Source organism: Urocitellus parryii, chromosome 1 (assembly GCF_045843805.1).
Source record: "Urocitellus parryii isolate mUroPar1 chromosome 1, mUroPar1.hap1, whole genome shotgun sequence".
NCBI classification, from domain to species: Eukaryota; Metazoa; Chordata; class Mammalia; order Rodentia; family Sciuridae; genus Urocitellus; species Urocitellus parryii.
In genome coordinates, this window is record NC_135531.1 from 254,777,144 (window position 1) to 254,796,920 (window position 19,777).

At 36.8% G+C, this 19,777-nt stretch overlaps 1 protein-coding gene across 2 annotated transcripts in view; it reads right to left on the bottom strand.

Moving 5' to 3' along the window:
• Positions 1-1,960: 1,960 nt before the first annotated feature.
• Positions 1,961-19,777, bottom strand: part of Ino80d (INO80 complex subunit D) — a 72,769-nt gene continuing 54,952 nt past the window's right edge. The window contains exons 11-14 of one of the 2 annotated variants that reach the window (XM_026394570.2): positions 15,516-15,733; positions 14,211-14,368; positions 12,053-13,162; positions 1,961-6,686 (exon numbers count right to left, since the gene is read on the bottom strand). In XM_026394570.2, coding sequence (XP_026250355.1) covers positions 6,673-6,686; positions 12,053-13,162; positions 14,211-14,368; positions 15,516-15,733 — 1,500 coding nt within the window. In that variant the 3' untranslated portion in view covers positions 1,961-6,672. Of the gene's footprint in view, positions 6,687-10,106; positions 13,163-14,210; positions 14,369-15,515; positions 15,734-19,777 lie in introns of those variants that run through there. The other variant, XM_026394569.2, reaches the window with a different exon arrangement.

The window sequence follows — 19,777 nt, forward strand, 5'->3', positions numbered from 1 at the left end:
TAGAAAATAACAGAAATTTAAAATCAACTACCATATAATTGAAGATACAAACAGATCAATTTTGAGCATAATTCTCCAGACCTTGTCAGTTCCAAAAGAGAAACGGATGGACATACTTTTGTTAATGTTAGCTGTTTTACTATAACTGTGGAGATATGCTTCTAGTCTCAAAATGTTCATTTCTTAGGTTGGGGATGTAGCTCAGTGCTGTAGAACACTTCTCTAGTGTGAGCCAAGGCCACAGTTTGATCCCCAGGCTCACACAAGAAAAAAAAAAAAAAGTACATTTCTTTAATGGAAGGGAAGTAAGATTTTAGAATCCATCTCAAACATGCCTGGATTAGAGACCAAAGAAAATGAAAACAAATCCAAATGCCACACCCATACCTATCAACCCCCAAACACAAATAGTGCAACTCAATAAATGGAGCATTTGGTTAGGTGGTTACTAATTTGGGAATTTTGTCCTAACCTTTATGTGTACTGCAAAACAGTTTACACTAAATCTTCCCTCAGCAAATAAGATAGTATAGGAAATAAAAAATTCCAATCTACAAAAAAAATAACCAATTCAATTCCACAGTGAAATAAGGCAGGCCCTTGGCAATGCTTTAAAGAAATGAGTATTTCAGGGGTCACAGGGGTGCAAGCCTGTAATACCATTTATTTGGGAGGCTGAGGTCAATAGCAAATTCCAGGCCAGCCTGGGCAACTCAATTAGTCCCTGTCTCAAACAAAAAATACAGGCTAAGGATGCAGCTCAGTGGTAGAACATCTGCCATGCATGCTAAAGGCCCTGGGTTCAATCCCAGCACTGTGAAAGTAAACAAATAAATTTTAAAGTGAATAAATAGGCTGGGGATGTACTCAATGGTAAAGTTCTCCCAGGTTCACTCCCCAGTACAGCAAAAAAAAAAAAAAAATGTGTTTTTTTGTTTCGCAATGCTGGGGATCAACCCAGGACCTTGAACATGCTAGGCAAGCACTCTACTACTGCGCCACACCCACAGCCCGTTTTTTTTTTTTTTTTTAACTTTGGTTACATAGCATGAAATTTTTGTGTTCATGAAGAGATAAGGGGCTTCTGAGGAAGTTAAATAGAAACTGGTTTGTAAGACCTCCATTACAGCAGATAACAATTTCAAATGCAACTTCTGGTTGAACTTCAAGGTTGGATACCATAATTATAAATCACCTTGGATAAAATTTAATTGATAGACAGCTATTACTATTTTAAATCACCGTCAGTCTGACCCTAAAGACCATGAATATATCTCCCAAGAGTTGCTGCTAAAACTTAAGAATTGAAAAATACATTTAATAACAAAGGGGAATTAAAAAAAAAAAAAAACCTTCCTTAGATTAGCAGCTTCATCAACATCCAGGCTAAGAAAATTATACTAAAACCAAGGGTACTTCACAGCAAGATTTATTAATACATCCAAAAGAAAGAAAGAAAAATCATTTTGTCACACTATATACAGATAATACATACAGTGTTTTATACACATATTACATCAGTTTTTACACAAGAAAAATATACATAAAAATGTAAACTTTTGTATACAAAAACCCTTAAACAAATTAAACAAGGACCAGATAACAAAAGGAGACCAATCCATTATTATTTCATCAAATTTTTAAAACAGTAATACAGTACATTCATTGAGATATATATGGAAAATGTGAGCCATCTCTTCTTGTTTAAAGGGAAATTACAAACCCCAAACCCATCATCTCCCAAAATGTGTTCTCTGCCAGCAACACTACCCTCTATGCCACAGACATGCCTTTCTAACCCACACAGGCCCCACCAAAACCTACCACCTCCTGTCTTCCTTCTGCGGTCTGCAGAAATGAGTGGCTCCCAATTTTTGTGCATATGACCAAGCTTGTAGCCACACCATTAACTCAAACACAGAGGAGAAGATTCTTGGTTCGTAAATTCCCTTTAAGCAGCTTTTTTTTTTTGTTTTGTTTTCTACATATTTTTAATGTATGGCATATTAAACATACTTGTGTGCCAAGGTGAATGAGAACACTGAAAAAGAAGGGCTTAGAGAACTGCTAGTCCTTGCTACCGTGCAGTTACTTTGTTAGAAGAGATTTTAAAACTGTCCAACCTGTCATTCACTGGTTTCTAATCAGCCACCTCACCTTTGATTTCCCACTGCAACTTGGTTTCAACTTCGGCTTCAGTACTGTAGTTAGTGCCAAGAGGCTTTTTGTTAAAGGCTGCTTCTGATATCAAGTTCCAGCTAAGATACTCTGTAAAATCATTCCAACCCCAACCTCTCCATTTAGTCTTCTGGGGTTCCCATACTCCATTTTTACCCCCTCTAACATCTTACAGTTTAGGATTGTCCATCTACCTTCCTCTCTCTACATATTCTTGAGATGTAATCTGCTACCAACTCATCAGGAAATAAAATAATATTCAACAGCTAATTTTTTTTCCTTTATGTTCTTGCATTCAGTGTGTCAAGCTGATCTACTAATGAAAACTACCTGAAGCTGTGGGGAATAAAAATTAAATGACAAACACATGCAACTTTGAGTTCTTTGTTTTGTTTTGTTTTTTTTTAAGAAAATGATTGGGAAGACCTTTAACTAAATAAATGCAAAATGTGCTTAAGACAGCTTCCAGAGAGAGAGCTGTCTTCTTTCAAAGCTGAATTTTGAACAAGGCAGAATAACAACTAGGTGATATATTTCCCTGCAGCGAGAGAGTAGTTAACTTCCCTCCAGGCAAAATGATCTCAATGATCATCATTTATTAATGAAAGGAAGAGGCAAACTGGTGAATTAAGTTGATCTAGAAGATAGTGGATGACACACACTAATGGAAATATTAGGATTGTTTTATAACTGAAACAAACAGGCTGTGCTGTGGTACATCTCCATCTCAGAGAGGAAAAAATGCACAAAGTTCTTCAAGTGAATCTTGTCTTTCATGGGATAGATGGCATTTTTTAAAACGGTCTCCCTTTCAGTTAAACAAACATAACAATACAAGGAAAAGGAAGATAAATAAATAATGTGTGGATGTCTTTAGATGAGACTTTTAAATGTTCTTTAAATAATTTTTGATAATGTATTTAAAATCATACATACAACTGCCATTGCAGCGACAATATTCCAGTAGGGGCAGCATTTTGCTAAATGTAAAAGATTGCCATTTAAAACTCATACATATACATGTGTATATACAGTTATATCAACACTATTTATATACATATATATCTAGAGAGCAACATTTCATTGCCTTTGAATATCTATACGTCCACTCCCACATACTGTGTGAGTATTAACAAAGTGTATGTACACATGCTCCAACATGTATATATACACTTTTGTCTGTGTGTGCATAAGAGATTTAAAGGCACAATATAGGGATGCGAGTTTTCTAGAGAGCTGCAGCAAAGTTAAAACAGAATGTCACACTGTGAGATAAGTCAAAAGGAAATATGGCAGAATTAATTAAAGCAGTTTCAACATGAGTAAAATGAGTTACAGAATTCAAGAGGCTTACATGTGATTTTGTATGCTTTCCTTTAAAATGCAAATGGTAAATTTATAATTCAATCACAAAGTAAATCAAACTATTTGCTGACAGTAAATCAAAATACTTATGTGTTTTTTTCAAAGTAAGTTAAATAACCAGAAATTATCTAGGTAAAACTTTCTAAATTAGTTTTGTTTGAATGTTGCCTTTTTTTTTTTTTCCTGTTTTTGAGACAAAGATGACTACCAATTCTCAAGAGTACTGTAGAAAATACTTCTATCTTCTGGGAAAATTCAGAAATAAATATCTTTAAAAGAAACAACTGAGAAGTTAATGAAATATGTTTAAGTCAAATGCTTCTAGCTTGAAAGGACATAATTATAGAGGAAAAAAATGATGTGTGATTTTGCTTTTCACTCATGAGAGATTAACTAGCAGAAGGTAGGGACGATAAAGAGAGTGGAACTGTGAGTAAAAATAGTTAGACATCATTTCTGACAGCCTTAAGACTACAATCCAAAGGACTTGCATTTTAGTATGCTCAGATGATGTACTCTAGAAGGTTACCTCCTCTGGCTTACAGAATAATCCAGAATTTTCTGTAGATGTATAATCCTGCTTAACAAAGGCTGTTACCTATTATACACACACTTTTTTTTTTAGGGAAATATATGTATATAGCTTTATCTATACACACACATATACATACGTGTATATATAGATTTATACAAATGTATAAATAAACATAATACTTTTCAGTCTTTCCATTGACAAGGCAAATTCACATTCAGCAAAGTGCCACCACATCCCATATACACATCTCTGTACAGATATACACAAAAGGGTCTGTCTTTACCCTTCAATCAGGGGGAATTTATTCTAGCAAATTCCATTAACCAGCAACTGAAGGGAGAAATGGCACCAATACAAACTCCCTTCTTTCATTTGCATGCATATGTACAAGAAATGCAGATTTTTAAAATCCAAAAGCAAGAGCGAATGGAACTGGGAGATGCTACAAAAATAACGATACAACTGTAAAAGAACAACATATAAAGCTTTCCTAGGTCTTAACTGTATCCAAGAGGAAGTCAATGAAGCTTCAAGGAGGACTACAAATGCGGATGCGGTATCAGAAGTTGTTTTGACATATCTCAAAGCACATGATTTTTTAATATTAAAAGTAAATATGACTGGGACACTTAATAACTCTAATTTTGACTATTTTATATCACCAGATACTCTAGTAAAGAGTAAAATGATAACTAAAACTCAAAGGAATGTTTTTTAATTCCACACCAATCAGGTAAAAGTCAAGGGTAGCATAATTTTTCCTACAGCAAAAAGATGGGGCTCTCTAACTTCCTAATTAATGGTACAACTGAATAAATTTTTTAAAAATGCTTTGGAAATAACTGAAATCACCCCAGCTTTGAAATATGAATGGTGAAATGATCCCAACAACTCCCCTTCAAAAAAATTCTTTATAAAAGGCCTTAATTTTTAACGTCAATGATCAATAATATTTTATTACTCAGAATATTAAGGAAAACTATTATTAACATAAAAGAGGTTCAACAGATCTCTGGTCCCATCACCCCAATAGATAAACACAGATCCTGTCTGGGTCTGTCTATCTGTCTCTCCCTCTCTTGCTTTTATGTTAAAAAATGAGAGGCTGGTCTTAGAATCTGCTGTTTCTCATGTCACTTAAAAAAACATAAGTTAATCCAAAAGTTAAAATAAAACGTACATGATATCAGAGCTTGCCTTTTAACATAATATAACATAATGAAGAATTTGGTATATTTATACAACAGAGACAATGAGAAAGTTAACTCTTAACATCCTCAACTAAATAAATCATATTTCTACAATACATTCGGTTACCTTTCTCTATTTGTACATTAGCACACATTCATCTCTCTCACACACGTGCCCCAATGAATATTTTTGCATGTGTGTAAAAACATATACATGCACACAAGTAATTTAATTCTATTTTTAAGTCACAGTGGGAATTCCTTAGTGAGGAGGGATAAAAAAGTTCCTGAATAAGACACTGAGAACATCTAGACTTATTTTCTCTATTTTACTTCCCAACTTACAGAATAAACTGTAAATTAAAGAATAAATCCATAGGAAATAAAAGAGGTCTTAAAAACTTAGTTTACAAATTCCAGCTACAGTAGTTGGAGTTTTACTTGATCTATGTATTTCTATTTACCCTGTAACTAAGCTTCTAGCCATCTTAAGTGTAAACCACAGATCATTTACTAAAGAACATGATTCTCAACAGTTCTATGAACAATAATAAATGGTCTAAAGGTGTTCTACATTTTGAGGCCCCAGGATATCCTTTTTATTTTATATATCTGCAAGGTAGCAAAGGATAGCTATACACCTTGACACGGCAGAAATCCAGTGTAAAAAGGTGCTTACTAGTTTGTCAAAAGAAAAAAAAAAAAAGCTCATATATAATTTTTTTTTTTAGCTATTAAACACATAGGCAACATAATTCATTACACTCAATACAGCTTTAGTATAAAACTTATAATTTATGAGGTGATGTTAATAGCATAAATTAATATACCTTTTCTCTTAAAATCTACAATAAGTATTCTGAAAGCTCATGGGGGAAGGAAATTTTTAAATAAAAGTTTTAAAGCTGTGCATGATGGGAAAGGATTCTGTATGCTGAAGCTGAGATGAGAGCCTGAAGTAGAAAGGAAAGAAGTCCTAGGCGAGACACCGTGGGCTACTAAACCAAAATGTTTTCTCTTTCTTGCTCTCTCTTCAATGATGAGTCACCTTTAGTTTCTTTTAAAATTGTTTTCTTATTTTTAAAAACTGCCCTAATTTCCACAAGGAATCCCTGAGACATACTCAATACTATACAGTGAAAAGAACTGCCACTGTTGAGAGGAACTGATTCAACCCTTCCAAACAGATGAAACAATGTCAGCAAGTGTCAAGCTTTTCTTCATTTCAACACTAATCCGTTGGAGCCAACTGTACCTTAACGATGCAGGTTGGAGTCATTTCAGGGCAAATCAGTCTATTCCCCAAGTAAAAGCAAAGGCGTGACATTTAGCTGCATTGGAGCCTTCTGCACTGCGTGTTGAAAACTTTTCCATGGGGAACTTTGGGTGCATATAGAGCTTACTTCAGTGGTCCCCAGCTTAAGAAAAACAAACAAACAAAAACAACAACAACAACAAAAAAGTGAAAGAAGAGGATTCTATTACTCTTCGGCCAAGATCAGTACAGAGTATGTGTGCACGTGCATACTTTAGTACCGGGGATGGGCAGAGGCAAGCAGGCAGAAGGGAAGAAGGAAAGCTGTGCTGCCCAATACTGCTTACTAGGAGTTCATATTTTTCTCTAATGGGACTGTGTCACACTAAGCTTTAGATCACCCAAAACTCTGCTCTTCAAACTACCCAGACATTCCTGATACTCAGGAACTTGGAGTAAAGAAAGTCACACCAAATTTGCTCTCTGTCTGAAATGACACTTCTTTTCTTAATCCTGTATCAAAGCACAGAGAGAAAAGATAACAAAAAAACAATTGGAGTGAAAAAAAGGCTTCCTAAGTTTAAACCACATTGCAGCTTTAATTAATGCTGGTTATCAAAGAGACACAACTATTCATATATGCTTATGTTTTCCATTCTAACCACTGGTCAATGGAAAATGCTTAGCAGATTATCAATACATGTTTTTCACAGGTATTTAAAATTTTACTTTAATTTACGAAATATGATTTTGGCTCACTCTATAATATGATATAGGAAAGCTTATAAAGGCCAAGATATTAAGAAATCATCAAATTGTTTCACTTTTGTATAGAACGTTAGTGAAGATTCAGTCATTTTCAATTTATTGAGGGGGAAAATTAAAAAATTTAATTGTAGACGGACACGATATTTGCCTATTTGTTATTCTTTATAATTTATTTTTATGTGGTGCTGAGGACCGAACCCAGTGCCTCATACTTGCAAGGTAAACACTCTACCACTGAGCTACAACCCCAGTCCTAGATGTTTATTCTTGAATTAATATATACACATGTGTATATCTGCATACACCATGTGTATATACATGTATACACATACATATGGGTATATATGTATATATCCCCCTAGAAATATACTTTCTGTCAGGAAAAAAAATCTTTAGAACAATGTAGGTTTTGGTGATAAAACAGATACAAATGAAGTATGATTAAATTTTTTTCCAAGAAATCCTCTAAATTGCCTCATTAAGCTGGAGAGTTCTGTTGACCATTTAGCAGACCATTCTATTCAATCATTCTCTATATGACAGATTAAGAACAGAATTTAATAGAATTTTTAAAAAAAAGGATGAAGAAACTGAAAACTAGACACGTAAAAATTTTTAATGAATTTTAAAACGCTTAAATAATTAGTTTAGTGTTAATATCCTCATCTTTTTGAGATACCAATCCACAACATTTTGAACTAAATTTTTTAAAAGAAGGAATAACCTCATACAGATATTGCTGATGAAGCTGATCAACCATCACTAGCCTCCCATGGTGTAGGGCACAGAAGGGATCCCAGGCAGGATCAGCAAACCAACAGAAAGGGATTTAGACCTGTGTGCTCAAATTCTAATGCCAATTTATAAAAATTCCATGCTATAGGTCAATGGAAATGTAACTTCTTCCATATAGGATGAACCTGGGATGGACAGGGGCACCTGTGTGTAGCTTGGACACAGTTTCCTTCCTGATCCAAGAACTGCCTTTGCCACTGTGGATTGTAATCATGTTTTGAGGACAAGCCCTGATAAGGAAAAGTTTTAGTGTTAGTCAAGAAAATGGTGATCTCTAACTTCAGCTGAGAGATTGGGCTTCTTTAAGAAATAAATCTTATAAATAGTATTTGGCAAAGATAAAGTATTAGCTTTCTTTAATCTCAAGCCACTAAAGACAATAACACCAATTTTAATGAAAATAAAATAAAAAGTCACTTTCCAACTTTATCTCCATACCTACCTATTTGCTTCTCATTACATTATAATCTTCTCATAGAGGGACACTAGACACAGCACACACTGCCTGCCAACATGAAATTGCTCAGGAAGTCATTTATAAAGTAGGCATATTACACATGGTAGGTTTACTAGAGAAAATAATCCTTTGCTGTGTAAGCTATGTGACAATAATTAGAAAAATTTTCCATTGCATAGTCTGTCACTTGGTGGGTAAAGTATAATTGCTATTCACTGTCCTGAATTGTTGACTAGCTACATAACCTACGGAGATATGAACATTGCTAAGCCATTTTTACACAGGAAAAAACAACGTCTTAAGTACTTTTATTAAAATAATATTAACAGTTAAAGGAGAGAAAGCCCGTCTTTTCTTCAGATGCTATAGATCACAGTCATAAGTATCAGATCCTCAGAGCACAGAACACATCCATTAACTGCAGCAACTTTGAAAATTAAATCACAGTAACACAAGCTAACTGGCCTTTATAAATGGTCCCAAAGAACTGCAGAAACAGAGTGAATCTTCTGCCACCGTATCTCATACGTTGAATACTAGAATAAAAGCTAGTTTCTACCTAAATAGGACCTTATATAAAACTTGTTTTTGATTCCAGTATTGCCTTATGATAACACAAATGTTATTTTAAAAGACACCAATTTTAAAAGACACTTCATTTCTTTTTTTTGCATATTAATAGCAAGCCTACTAATAATAGGACTAGAACTGCTCTGAAAACTAGAACAAAACATAATGGATATCTCTGGGCTTATAGATGTTCTTCTCTCTTCACAAGAAACAGCAAAGCAAATTGTAAGCTTGGATATTTGTTTTGAAGTAGATGAAAAGAGGAAAAGTTTGTTTTTGCTAATTATTCAACCCTACACTGGTACTTTCTAAAAGTGCCCTTTCCTCAGCTATCATGGTGGGCATCTAAAGTGAATTTCCTCAATGTTTTTGGTGTGAAGCTGTAACTGGCAACATTCCTGATCATTTTCATGCCTCCCAACTAGAAAGCAGAGAAGGGCTTTTAAATGCACATAAAACAGAAAATTGCAAACAATAAAATGTGCAACTTACTGCAAACTCAGTTTTGATAACTGAAGATTTTTAAGCAGCTAATACGAGGGACAAATAGCCAGAAATAGTTCAAATTACCTACCCATGACCTGCCCTTTGCTGTCAAGAAGGGCTAATAAAAAGTCTATATGCTACTGCACTACAACCTTTAGATAGTACACAATGCAGACAAAATGAAATTGATGGGAATTCAGTGTTACCTAATGATGATGACAATGGGATGTGAAAATAGCACAGCAAACTAAATGATACTTGAGCAGAGGTAACTACTAATATTTCATTACAGTGCACTAAAGTAAAAAAGCTCACTGACACAGGTTCACAGGTGAGAAATATGCAAATTATGTGTTCTCACCACTCAGAATAGAAATTTATGGTGATACCAAATATAATTTTGCTTTGAGACATAACTTATAATTTAGAAATTTTTCAATCTTCAAAAAAGGCAAAGCTATTAAAAATAAATCTTCCAATCAATTAACATGATTTTAAAAAAAAGTAAATATATTACATACATATTTTTGGCCCCCAAAGAAACTTCAATAAATACAAAATAGGGCATATCATGATTCCATACAGTCATGTGACATTTCCCCTCCATAATCCCAGGCACGTGGTATCTGCATAATGCCTGCTGATCACCATCATTCCTTTAAAAAGAAAAGCTTCCAAAAGAAGGGCCTGGTTAGAACTAGCATGGCATAAAGAGAATACATATAGGAAATAGGAAAATATGTCCAAACTTTTACCTATTAGAAAGGAATTAAGATCAAATATTCCCTGATAAATGAATTATTGTACCACTTCACTAATAGATATGTTCTCTCTGCTCATCTTTTAAAAAATATATATGTAAATTAGGCTGGACTCAGGTATAAATAGCCAATGTATCTTAAGGGACAGTGAAACTTCTCAGCAAAATTGGAGTAGAGATGCTTTAAAATCTAGCTCCACCCTTCTCTGGGGCAGAGGGCAGGGAAGGCAGGCAAGAAGAAATCTCACATATTTATTTCATAGTCACCAACGTACTAAACTATCCAACATGATTTTTTTACCCTAAAATCCTGATACTTAAAAAGAATTTCCCAAAACTTTTACCAAATTTACTTAAACCTAGATTCTTAAATTATTTTAAAAGTACCAAATGCAGGTAAAATGTATGTCTGATCTCCATATTCTGCTTTGAAAGAAATTTTAAAATGTGTATCCTTCAGTTATTACACATCACTTCACAACTGGTACACTGATTCTACAAGTGTCTTCAACATTTTACAAATCTTACCAAAGAATCACTACTGTAAACATGAAAAAGTCAAAAGCAAAAGATGGATCAAGAAGTTCACAGATTTCATCTTTCAAATCTATCTGACCTATCCTGCTTTTTCACATCAAGATATTTTCTTCAATGACATCTTGCAAAAGTGTCCCATGAGTGAGGGGTTAAAAACAAGTGCAGGTCTGAAAAGGCAAAATGGCCTCAGCAACCCCACAGTCACTCCAGGCAAGTCTTGCTTGACAACCACCCCCACCCTGCCCCCATCACTAATGTGAATTCAGCTTTTGGTGTCTCACTTCTTTATGGGCTAACATTTAGCAGAAAAGGGTTGTGCTATTCACATGGGCAGATCACCCCCCTCCCTATTCAAGAAACTTCAGTTAACTCAGTGGGACAGAATGACCAACCTTACTAGGATGTGAGATGTACAAAGGAGAAAAAAGCCTTATACTCATTACAGGGGTTAAAAAAAAAAATTAACAACCCAATGGGACAGCTACTTCCTGCACTGCACAAAACACACACATGGGTGCACACACACTCACAGGTGGTCAAAAAACATTTTTTTTTTCTTTTTAGTTAACCATGATCACAATTAGGAATGGCATCCTGGCCTCTGGGTGGTGTTTGGCAGCTGGTGCGGAGTCAGAGCCTTAACCTGCCTCTATACACCACCAGTTATCTCCTACACAGGAACTCACTTAATAGGATCATTCTATCTAGAACCACCTATGTAAAAACCTGGCTATAGAATGGAAAGCACTGATCTGAATACTAGGAAATAGTAAAGGGCACTGGTAATCTGAGGTATCTTCCACTTCTAGGACTTGCTGCTAAAAACCAATCCTATCCAGTCAATGTGCTGAACCACCAAGGAAATCACAGGGGCCGAGTGGACCTGCCAGGAGGGAATGAGCACCAGTGCTAAGGAGCACATGTGAACACTGCAGCAAGGTCCACTGCCTGGCCACCTGTTGAGCTGGGAAGGGGGTGCCCCTCTAATTCCCATCTGCTATTTTTAAGTCTTCTTTAGGAAAAGGGGGAAGGGGTGCTAAAGAGGAAACAAAGATAGAAAACACCGGGTTCCCCACCTGCCTGCAAACACACAGACACGCTCAGTTAGGGGAGGGAAAGGGAGAAGATGCGTTATTGGTACTTGTAGCTGTGGCACCTGTTACTGTGAAGCCTGTAGGAGGGGCTATAGAGCTGTGGCTGGGCTGCAGGTCCTTAGGAATGCCACTGTGAGAACTCAGCTGGTGGCCGAAGGCTGCGCTGAACTGAGGGAGTTGCTGCTTGGGAGAGGTGGAGGCCATTAGTTCAGCAGAAGGCCCCATGCCACTGAAGCTGGTCTGCGGTAACCCCGGAAGCACACTGGAGCTGCTGGGGGTCACGGTGGCGAAGGCAGGCTGTGTGGTCTCTGAGTTCGAAGTGGTGGGTGGCGTGGATAGGGAAGTGGAAAGAAGATGTCCATCTGCGCCGAGAAGGTTGCTAAATGGAGAGGGATCTCCAAGGTTGACAGGGAGATTACCCCAGTGAGTTCTAGGGTTTACCACTCCTCCAAGTGGCACCTCAAGTTGGGTTGGGAGCAAGTGCTGCGCCATGATGGGCATCTCTGCTGAAAAGGTAGCTGCCATATTATCACCAGAGTAAGATGTCGTGTGGGGAGAGGTGATATGGTCACTGTAGGGAGACGGCACGTGCTCACTATCATAATGGCTTCCATGGGGCGAGGAGTGTGAATGATCACTGCTGTATTGCTGTCGTGAGGTGATTAGGTCGTCTGCCTTGCTCAGCAGCTGGGCAGGATGTGGCCTCTGGGAGGCATGGCTGCCATCATGAAGTCCATGAAACTGTCCTGGGAAGGCTCTCTCCCCAAGTGCACTCTGGCTGATCAGAGTGGCAGAAGTAAGGCCAACGTTGGCTGGGGCAGAGAACTGCCCCTGGATCTGCCCTGCCAGGGGTGTAGGTGGGTTAGACAAGGTAGCAGAACGGAGCAGGTTCTCGTCCAGCTCTAGACTAGAAAAATTATCATGTACTATTCGCCCATTCAATAGCTCCCCTAGGTCCGTGTTTACTTCTCGGCTCAAGGACTGGATTCCTGAAGCTCCAGTACCTGTGGAGAACACCCCTATTCCTCTATCTGACAACTCCTGGACTGGTACACCGTCTGACTGGGTAAGTACCCCAATGGTACTCAGGCACTCGAGAGAAGTTACGGCCTGCAGGGCCCGTTCAAGCTCCTCAGCCTCTTCGGTCGTCGGGAGGAGGTCTCCGTTCTTTCCTGAGTCAACAAAAGGCATTGAGAATAAGTAGGTCTCATCTATACCACAGCATTCATACATTTAAATTATTCAAAGAAAGTCCTTCTTGAAAAGGGAAGCTTCTAAGAACTGCACTGGAAGTTAAAAGTAAACTATTAATCTGCAGGATGGGTCTGAAAGATCAGCTGCCCGAAGAACTTGAATCTCAAAGGCCATCTTATCAGATGTTCAATTCTCAGGAACTCTAAGTGTTACCAATTTAAAAATCTTATAACCATTTGGTTGTACATGTTTTTATCTAAAATTATATTTATTATATTATTATAGAAAACACAGGCTGCATAGAGCTACTGTTCCTTGCCTTGTCTATGCCAGCTTCTTCCAGCTTGAGGGCAGACAGAAGACCAGAACACAGAAGCTCATGCATACATTTCAGCACAACACTAAACACTCAGTTCATTTTGGGGGTGTTTACCTAATCCTTCTCCCTCATTCTTTTTCCATTTCTAATTGATTTTCATTAAATGGAAGCACATGGACATACTTTGATTTCACTATCAATTTAAAAAATCTTATTGTTAGGAACTTGATTTATCACCATGAAAATATTCAATTTTTAGTGGGGAAAAAAATATCTTAATAGCATAAAAGTTTTCCCCTGAAAGCACTGGGGAGTTGATGGGATTAAGCAAACTTTGTTTTAGAAAAGTTCACTTTAATTGAATTACAAGGTGGGATATTAAAACTGGGAAAGTTCTAAAAGACTTCAATAAACTTGTGATTTAAATGTCTGTGTTCAAAAAATTAAGTAAAATTACTCATTTTAAAGAAACAAAGTTATAAATCTAGCTATCAATATCAATCTACTAAATCTAAAATATGGTTAAACAAAATTACCTACTCTCCACTTCTGAAAAGGAGTGAAAACTTTGGCAGTGTTATATTTTCTGTCTATAGAGTGAAAAAATATTTTACTTGAGGAAAATTTCAGACACATCTCAAAACTATTTCTCTTCTTACAAACTCATTTTTTTAAGTCAGTTTCTTTAATTAAAACACTGACCATACCTTCAAAAAAATCAAAATCTTGTAAGTCATCAGGTAACCGTGGCAGGACGTCTGAAAAGTCCTCCTGGTTCAATTCCAAATCATGTGGAATGTCGGTGATCTCGTTGGCAATGTCATCCGGCAACTCATCAGCACTCAGCTCGGGCGTGGATGGGCTCCTAGGAAGACAGGGCATTTGGTGCCAGCACTCCCCCTTCACCTTCATACCAATGTCAACAATTCAAGTTTACCCCACATAAGAAGATGCTAACGTCTACACTTTTTTTTTAATACATATATATTCAATGCAAACATGGGAAATCCTAATATAAACTGTCTCCTTACTTACTTTGTGAGAAGGAAATCAAAGTAGATACATTGCAAAAAGATATACCTTGTCATATACCATCACATATTTCTTTAATCTTTACCCATAATTGAGATAAGAGAATTATTACTAGCTATATTTTTACTTCAGATTAGTAGAATGGATCACAATTGGGTATCAAGTATGTCTTAATATTTTGTAGTAGAATTTCAAATTTGGTCAGAGTCATAATTTTAAAAATGAAGTAAAACGCTGGGCATGGTGACCCATACCTATAATTCTAGCCAGTAAGGAGGATTGCAAGTTCAGTGTCAGCTTGGGCAACTTAGCAAGACCTATGAAAAATAAAATTTTACAAACAAGAGCTAGGGATGTAACTGCATGGTAGAGTGCCTGCCAAGCAAGCATGAGCCATCGTGTTTAACCCACAGTACCACAAAAGAGAAACAGGTAAAACTGAAATGTAATAAAATGAAACAGAAGCTCTAGTTATCCTGTCAAAATGCCCAAAATTAATAATATGTCGTAATTCTGATGAAATATTTCTTATTATATGGAATTTCTGTTAAAAAAAAATCTGAGTATTGGGCTGGGATGTAGCTCAGTGGAAAAGCGTTTACTTCACATTCTGAGTCCTGGGTTCAATCTCCAGTTCCAAAAAAAAAAAAAAAAAAGACCAAAAAACAATTTCTGAGTGTATAATTAAATTCGCAATTTCAGCATCTGTTCTCTTTGCTATAATCTAAAGCTTTGATACTGATAAAATGTGCACTCCAAACTCAGACAGAATTAGTAAAATATATTCCTCAAAATGGCTAAGCTGAGGCTGGGGCTGGGGCCGGGGCCGTAGCTCAATGGTAAAGCACTTGACTAGACAGAAGTACAGACTGACACACTGGATGGCTCTGTAGTTTAGTGCTGACATTCTGATATTCACACAGACAGATGTTCTGAGAACATTCAGGAAATAGGAAAAATAAGTCCTGACCACTACTCACCGGATCTGAGAGGCCTCCACTGGCAGTGAGACGCTGGTGGGCATGCTGAGGTTCCCTTGGGGGACTGCTGGGGGGATGGGCTTTTGGGGTCGACGAGGTCCACGCCTTCTCTTCTTCTTATGTTTTTTGGTAAGTGCAGGAGGCTTGGTTTTTTTCCTGGGTTTCCTCTGCTGCTGGTGCTGAACTTTACGGGAGTTATCTCCTCTCAAGAAATTATCCTTTGGAATAAACAAAAAAAAAATCATTATTTTTTTTTAAACTGAGGGCTACTCACTGATCAACCCTACCTCACCCTCTCTCCTGGTGTGCTACTCTACAGTAGGGTGAGTACAGATAACAATAATATTCTGTGCAGCTCAAAAAACTAGAATAATGACTCTAGAAGTTTTACCATAAAGATAATTTAACCTGATTCAAACATCATATAATGTATACACGTATGGCAATATCATGTAAAATTTGTGATATTCCCAAGTGGCAGTTAAAACAAATTTAGTATTTAAACAATTGAGACTATCTGGAAAAACTTTAACAATCATCTTCAAAAAGCCTGAAGTTCTTAATATTCTATATAATGCCTAAAATAAACTTATACCTATGTAATTATTCAATTCATATCAATTCAACATATATTCAGGTCATCCCACATTTAAAGACATTATGGGAAGTACTATAACATAAGACAAATTTTGTGTTTAATGTGAACTTACTCTTGTATGTGAAAACAGATAAAAATCTATATAAATACAGTACAGAGAACATTAAATAATGATAAGGTAAACAGCTCCCACAGGTATACAAAAGAAAAATTAATTATTTTTGGTTTGTGAGATTAAAAGGTAAGTAGATTTTAAATTGTGGGGTAATAGAAAAGATCATTCTTGCCTAAAGGAAATAGCACAAACAAGAGAAAAAGTACAGTATATAACTAGGTATGCTCATAGATGAAACACAAAAGCAAGCTGTAAGAATTTTGGAATAAGAGTACATATTTCTTTGAATTTCCTGTTAAAGATTTTAAACTTTTATTTAACAGGCATTGTAGCGTTTTGGTTTTTTCTTCCCCCATTACTGGGGATAAGAACCCAGGGCCTTAAGCTCTTCTGAGTTACACCTCCAGCCCCTAGATAGGATGATAGCTCCCCTGATGAGGTGAGATACATAGATGTCTAGAGAGCTATGGGAAAACTACCGGCGCACAGGAATAAAGGGGATGAAGACACAGACCTGGAAATCCATGACTCAGTCAAGACCTTTAAAATAATTTACACAGGCAGGGAGACAGAGAGAACGGACACTGAGGACACAGGTACATAAAACTGCTGAAATTAAGTAAGTAGGCAAGGGGGTAAGAGCCTACAAGGACAAAAGAGAGAGTGATGATATAACTAGCTTTCTTCAGTCAATAACATCAACTCTATCATCTGCCCACCATCTGATACAGTCTAAAAGTCTGTTTCATCCCCAAACTGATGTTGAATCCTAATCCCCCAATGTGATGGTTTTAGGAGGTGGGATTTCAATCACGAAGGTGGAGCCCCCATGTATGGAATTAGGGCCTTAATATGTGAGACCTCAGAAAGCAACAATGAGGTTGGCAGGGTACAATCCAAAAAAGAACCTGACCAGAACCCAACCATGCCTGCACCATCCAGAACTGAGAAATAAATATTGATTACAAGCTACTTTATCTTTGGTACTTTCTTACAGTCACCAAAACTAACATCACATTTTATCAATTCAAAATGCATATTTTAATCTCTCTGTAATAGGAAAGTGTAAATGTTAGTATCTTACATGATATGCCAACCAGGTAATGTTCGTTACAGTTGGTCCTGCCTTTATATATTCAACATCAGTTATACTTCTTTGTGCTGGCATTACTTGAATTAGTATATGCACTGCTAGTATAACTTGTGGACAAAAAATTTTTATGTATGCAGAAAGACACAAAGAATAGGAGTATAAAATTGTTAGAGAAGCAAATATTCACTACTGAAGAACTTAACTTACTACAACTCTAAGTGAGAAAGGGAAATAACCACAAAGTGGATGATGATACATAATAGCAAAATACTGACTTTCACACATCAAATAATGTAGCTAAGACCAGGAATGACATAAAATTCTAAGTAAAATAAAAATATTGAATCATTGGCAACTTCTTGTTTTGCTCTTACTATTGGCCATTCCCACTTAGTTCTTTCAGAGAGCTAGAGCAGAGGATTTCCCAATGCCAATGATTCATTTGCCTAGCTTTAGTGAGTACTGGAATACTATTCACTTGCAACTTTCCGTGTCTTTTTGTATGCCAGGCCAAGCACTTTCTAACTTACCAACTGAGGTGTGACCAACCTGTTGGAACATCTTTTCTGCCTACCAATCTGTACCTCTTATGGTCTAAGCTTCTCCTGCCAATGGTTGTTTCACCTCAGTGGTTGAATTTACTTCCGAATCTTCACCCTTCCCAGCCATATGCCTAACCATTAATTTATTCAACATTCCCACATAAGAAAATGCAATGAACAAAAATGTTTCTGCTCTTGTGAAGTTTTCGCAATTATAGGAGGATACAGACAATGAACAAAATAATGTAAGGCAAATAAATGTTGGAAAGGACAATAAAAAGGTGGCACACGCCTGTAATCCCAACAACTTGGGAAGCTAAGGCAGGAGGATCTAGAGTTCAAAACTAGCTGCAGCAACCTAGTGAGGTCCTAAGCAACTCAGCGAGGCCCTGTCTCTAATAAAATATAAAATTTGAACTGGGGATGTGGCTTGGTGGTTAAGCACCCCTGGGTTCAATCCCTAGTACCAAAAAAAAGAAAAAAAAAAAGAGAGAGAGAGAGAGACAGAGAAGGGGGGTGGATTAAAAAACTGACAGGGTAGCAGGGAAGTAGAAAACTTTTCTGATGAGATATGTGATCAGAAACTTGAATGAAATAAAGAAGTAAGCCACGCACAAACCTGAGAAAAGAACATCCCAGGAAAAGAGAAAACCAAGTGCAAAGCCCCCAAGAGGGAGCATATGTAGAATATCAAAAACAGCCAGAAAGTCAGCACTGCTGGAATTAGACAAGGGGAGGAGATGAAGCTGAAGAAGTGAGGCCCAGATCACAAAGTGCCTCAGAGACATTGGTGAGAATTTTGGATTTGACTCTAGACAGTGATAGGAAGTCATTAGAAGAGTTTAATCATGGGACTAAGATGATCAGATGTTTTAAAAAGCCTGCTTTAAAGGCCCATACTTATGATTCCACTGATAACATTCTAGAAAATATAAAAATTATAGAAACTGAAAAATAGATAAATGAAGATGGAGTAAAGGATTCACTACAAGAGAATTTGAAGAAGTGATGAGACTATCCTTGATCATGGTGATGGTCACACAACTGTATCCACTTGTCAGAATAATAGCCAGAGTAGCTTCTGTGGATGTTTTCTACTTTCTTCGAATTAAATTCACAGTTCACTTAATTCACGGGTATACGTGTGTGTGTGTGTGTGTGTGTGTGTGTGTGTGTGTGTGTGTGTGTGTGTGTGTTTATAGAGGGGTGAGTATGGCAAAAGGAGATCACTTAGGATGCTGACTATAACAATAATCAAAGCAAAGACAGTGGCAGCTTAGGCTAAGACACTAACAGTCAAGTTGGTAAAATGTGTTTGGATTGAAGATATAACACAAAAGCAGCGCCAAGAGATTTCACACAGTTCTTGTCTAACCCAGAATAAGTCTCTCATAGGGGCAATGAAGTAATTTTTGACCCAGAACAAAAGTAGCTAAAACCAGTGTCAGATTTTGTAACAGCCTTCAGAGAGAAAATCAGTTTCAAAAATTTGTAAAAACTTTTTCAAAACCTGATTAATATTTATTTTTACTTTGTCACAATATAAAATATTCATTATTTTCTGAGTAATTCATATCATACTAATTCCACTTTAGGTTTGCTTTATTGAATTTGCCTAAGGAAGAATGTTCAACTAGCTGAAAAGAATAAAGTGCTTTGAATTTCTTCAAAAGCCTTCACATAATAATCAATATACAAATAATATAAGTTTCCCTACTTAACAATACTTTCCTAGTCTTAAAAGCCTCTAGAGGGAGGCTGGGTATGGTAACAGGCACCTGTAATCCCAGCATCTTGGGAGTCTGAGGCAGGAGGATCACGAGTTCAAAGCCAGCCTCAGCAAAAATGAGTTACTAAGCAACACAGTGAGACCCCTGTCTCTAAATAAGATACAAAATAGGGCTGGGGATGTGG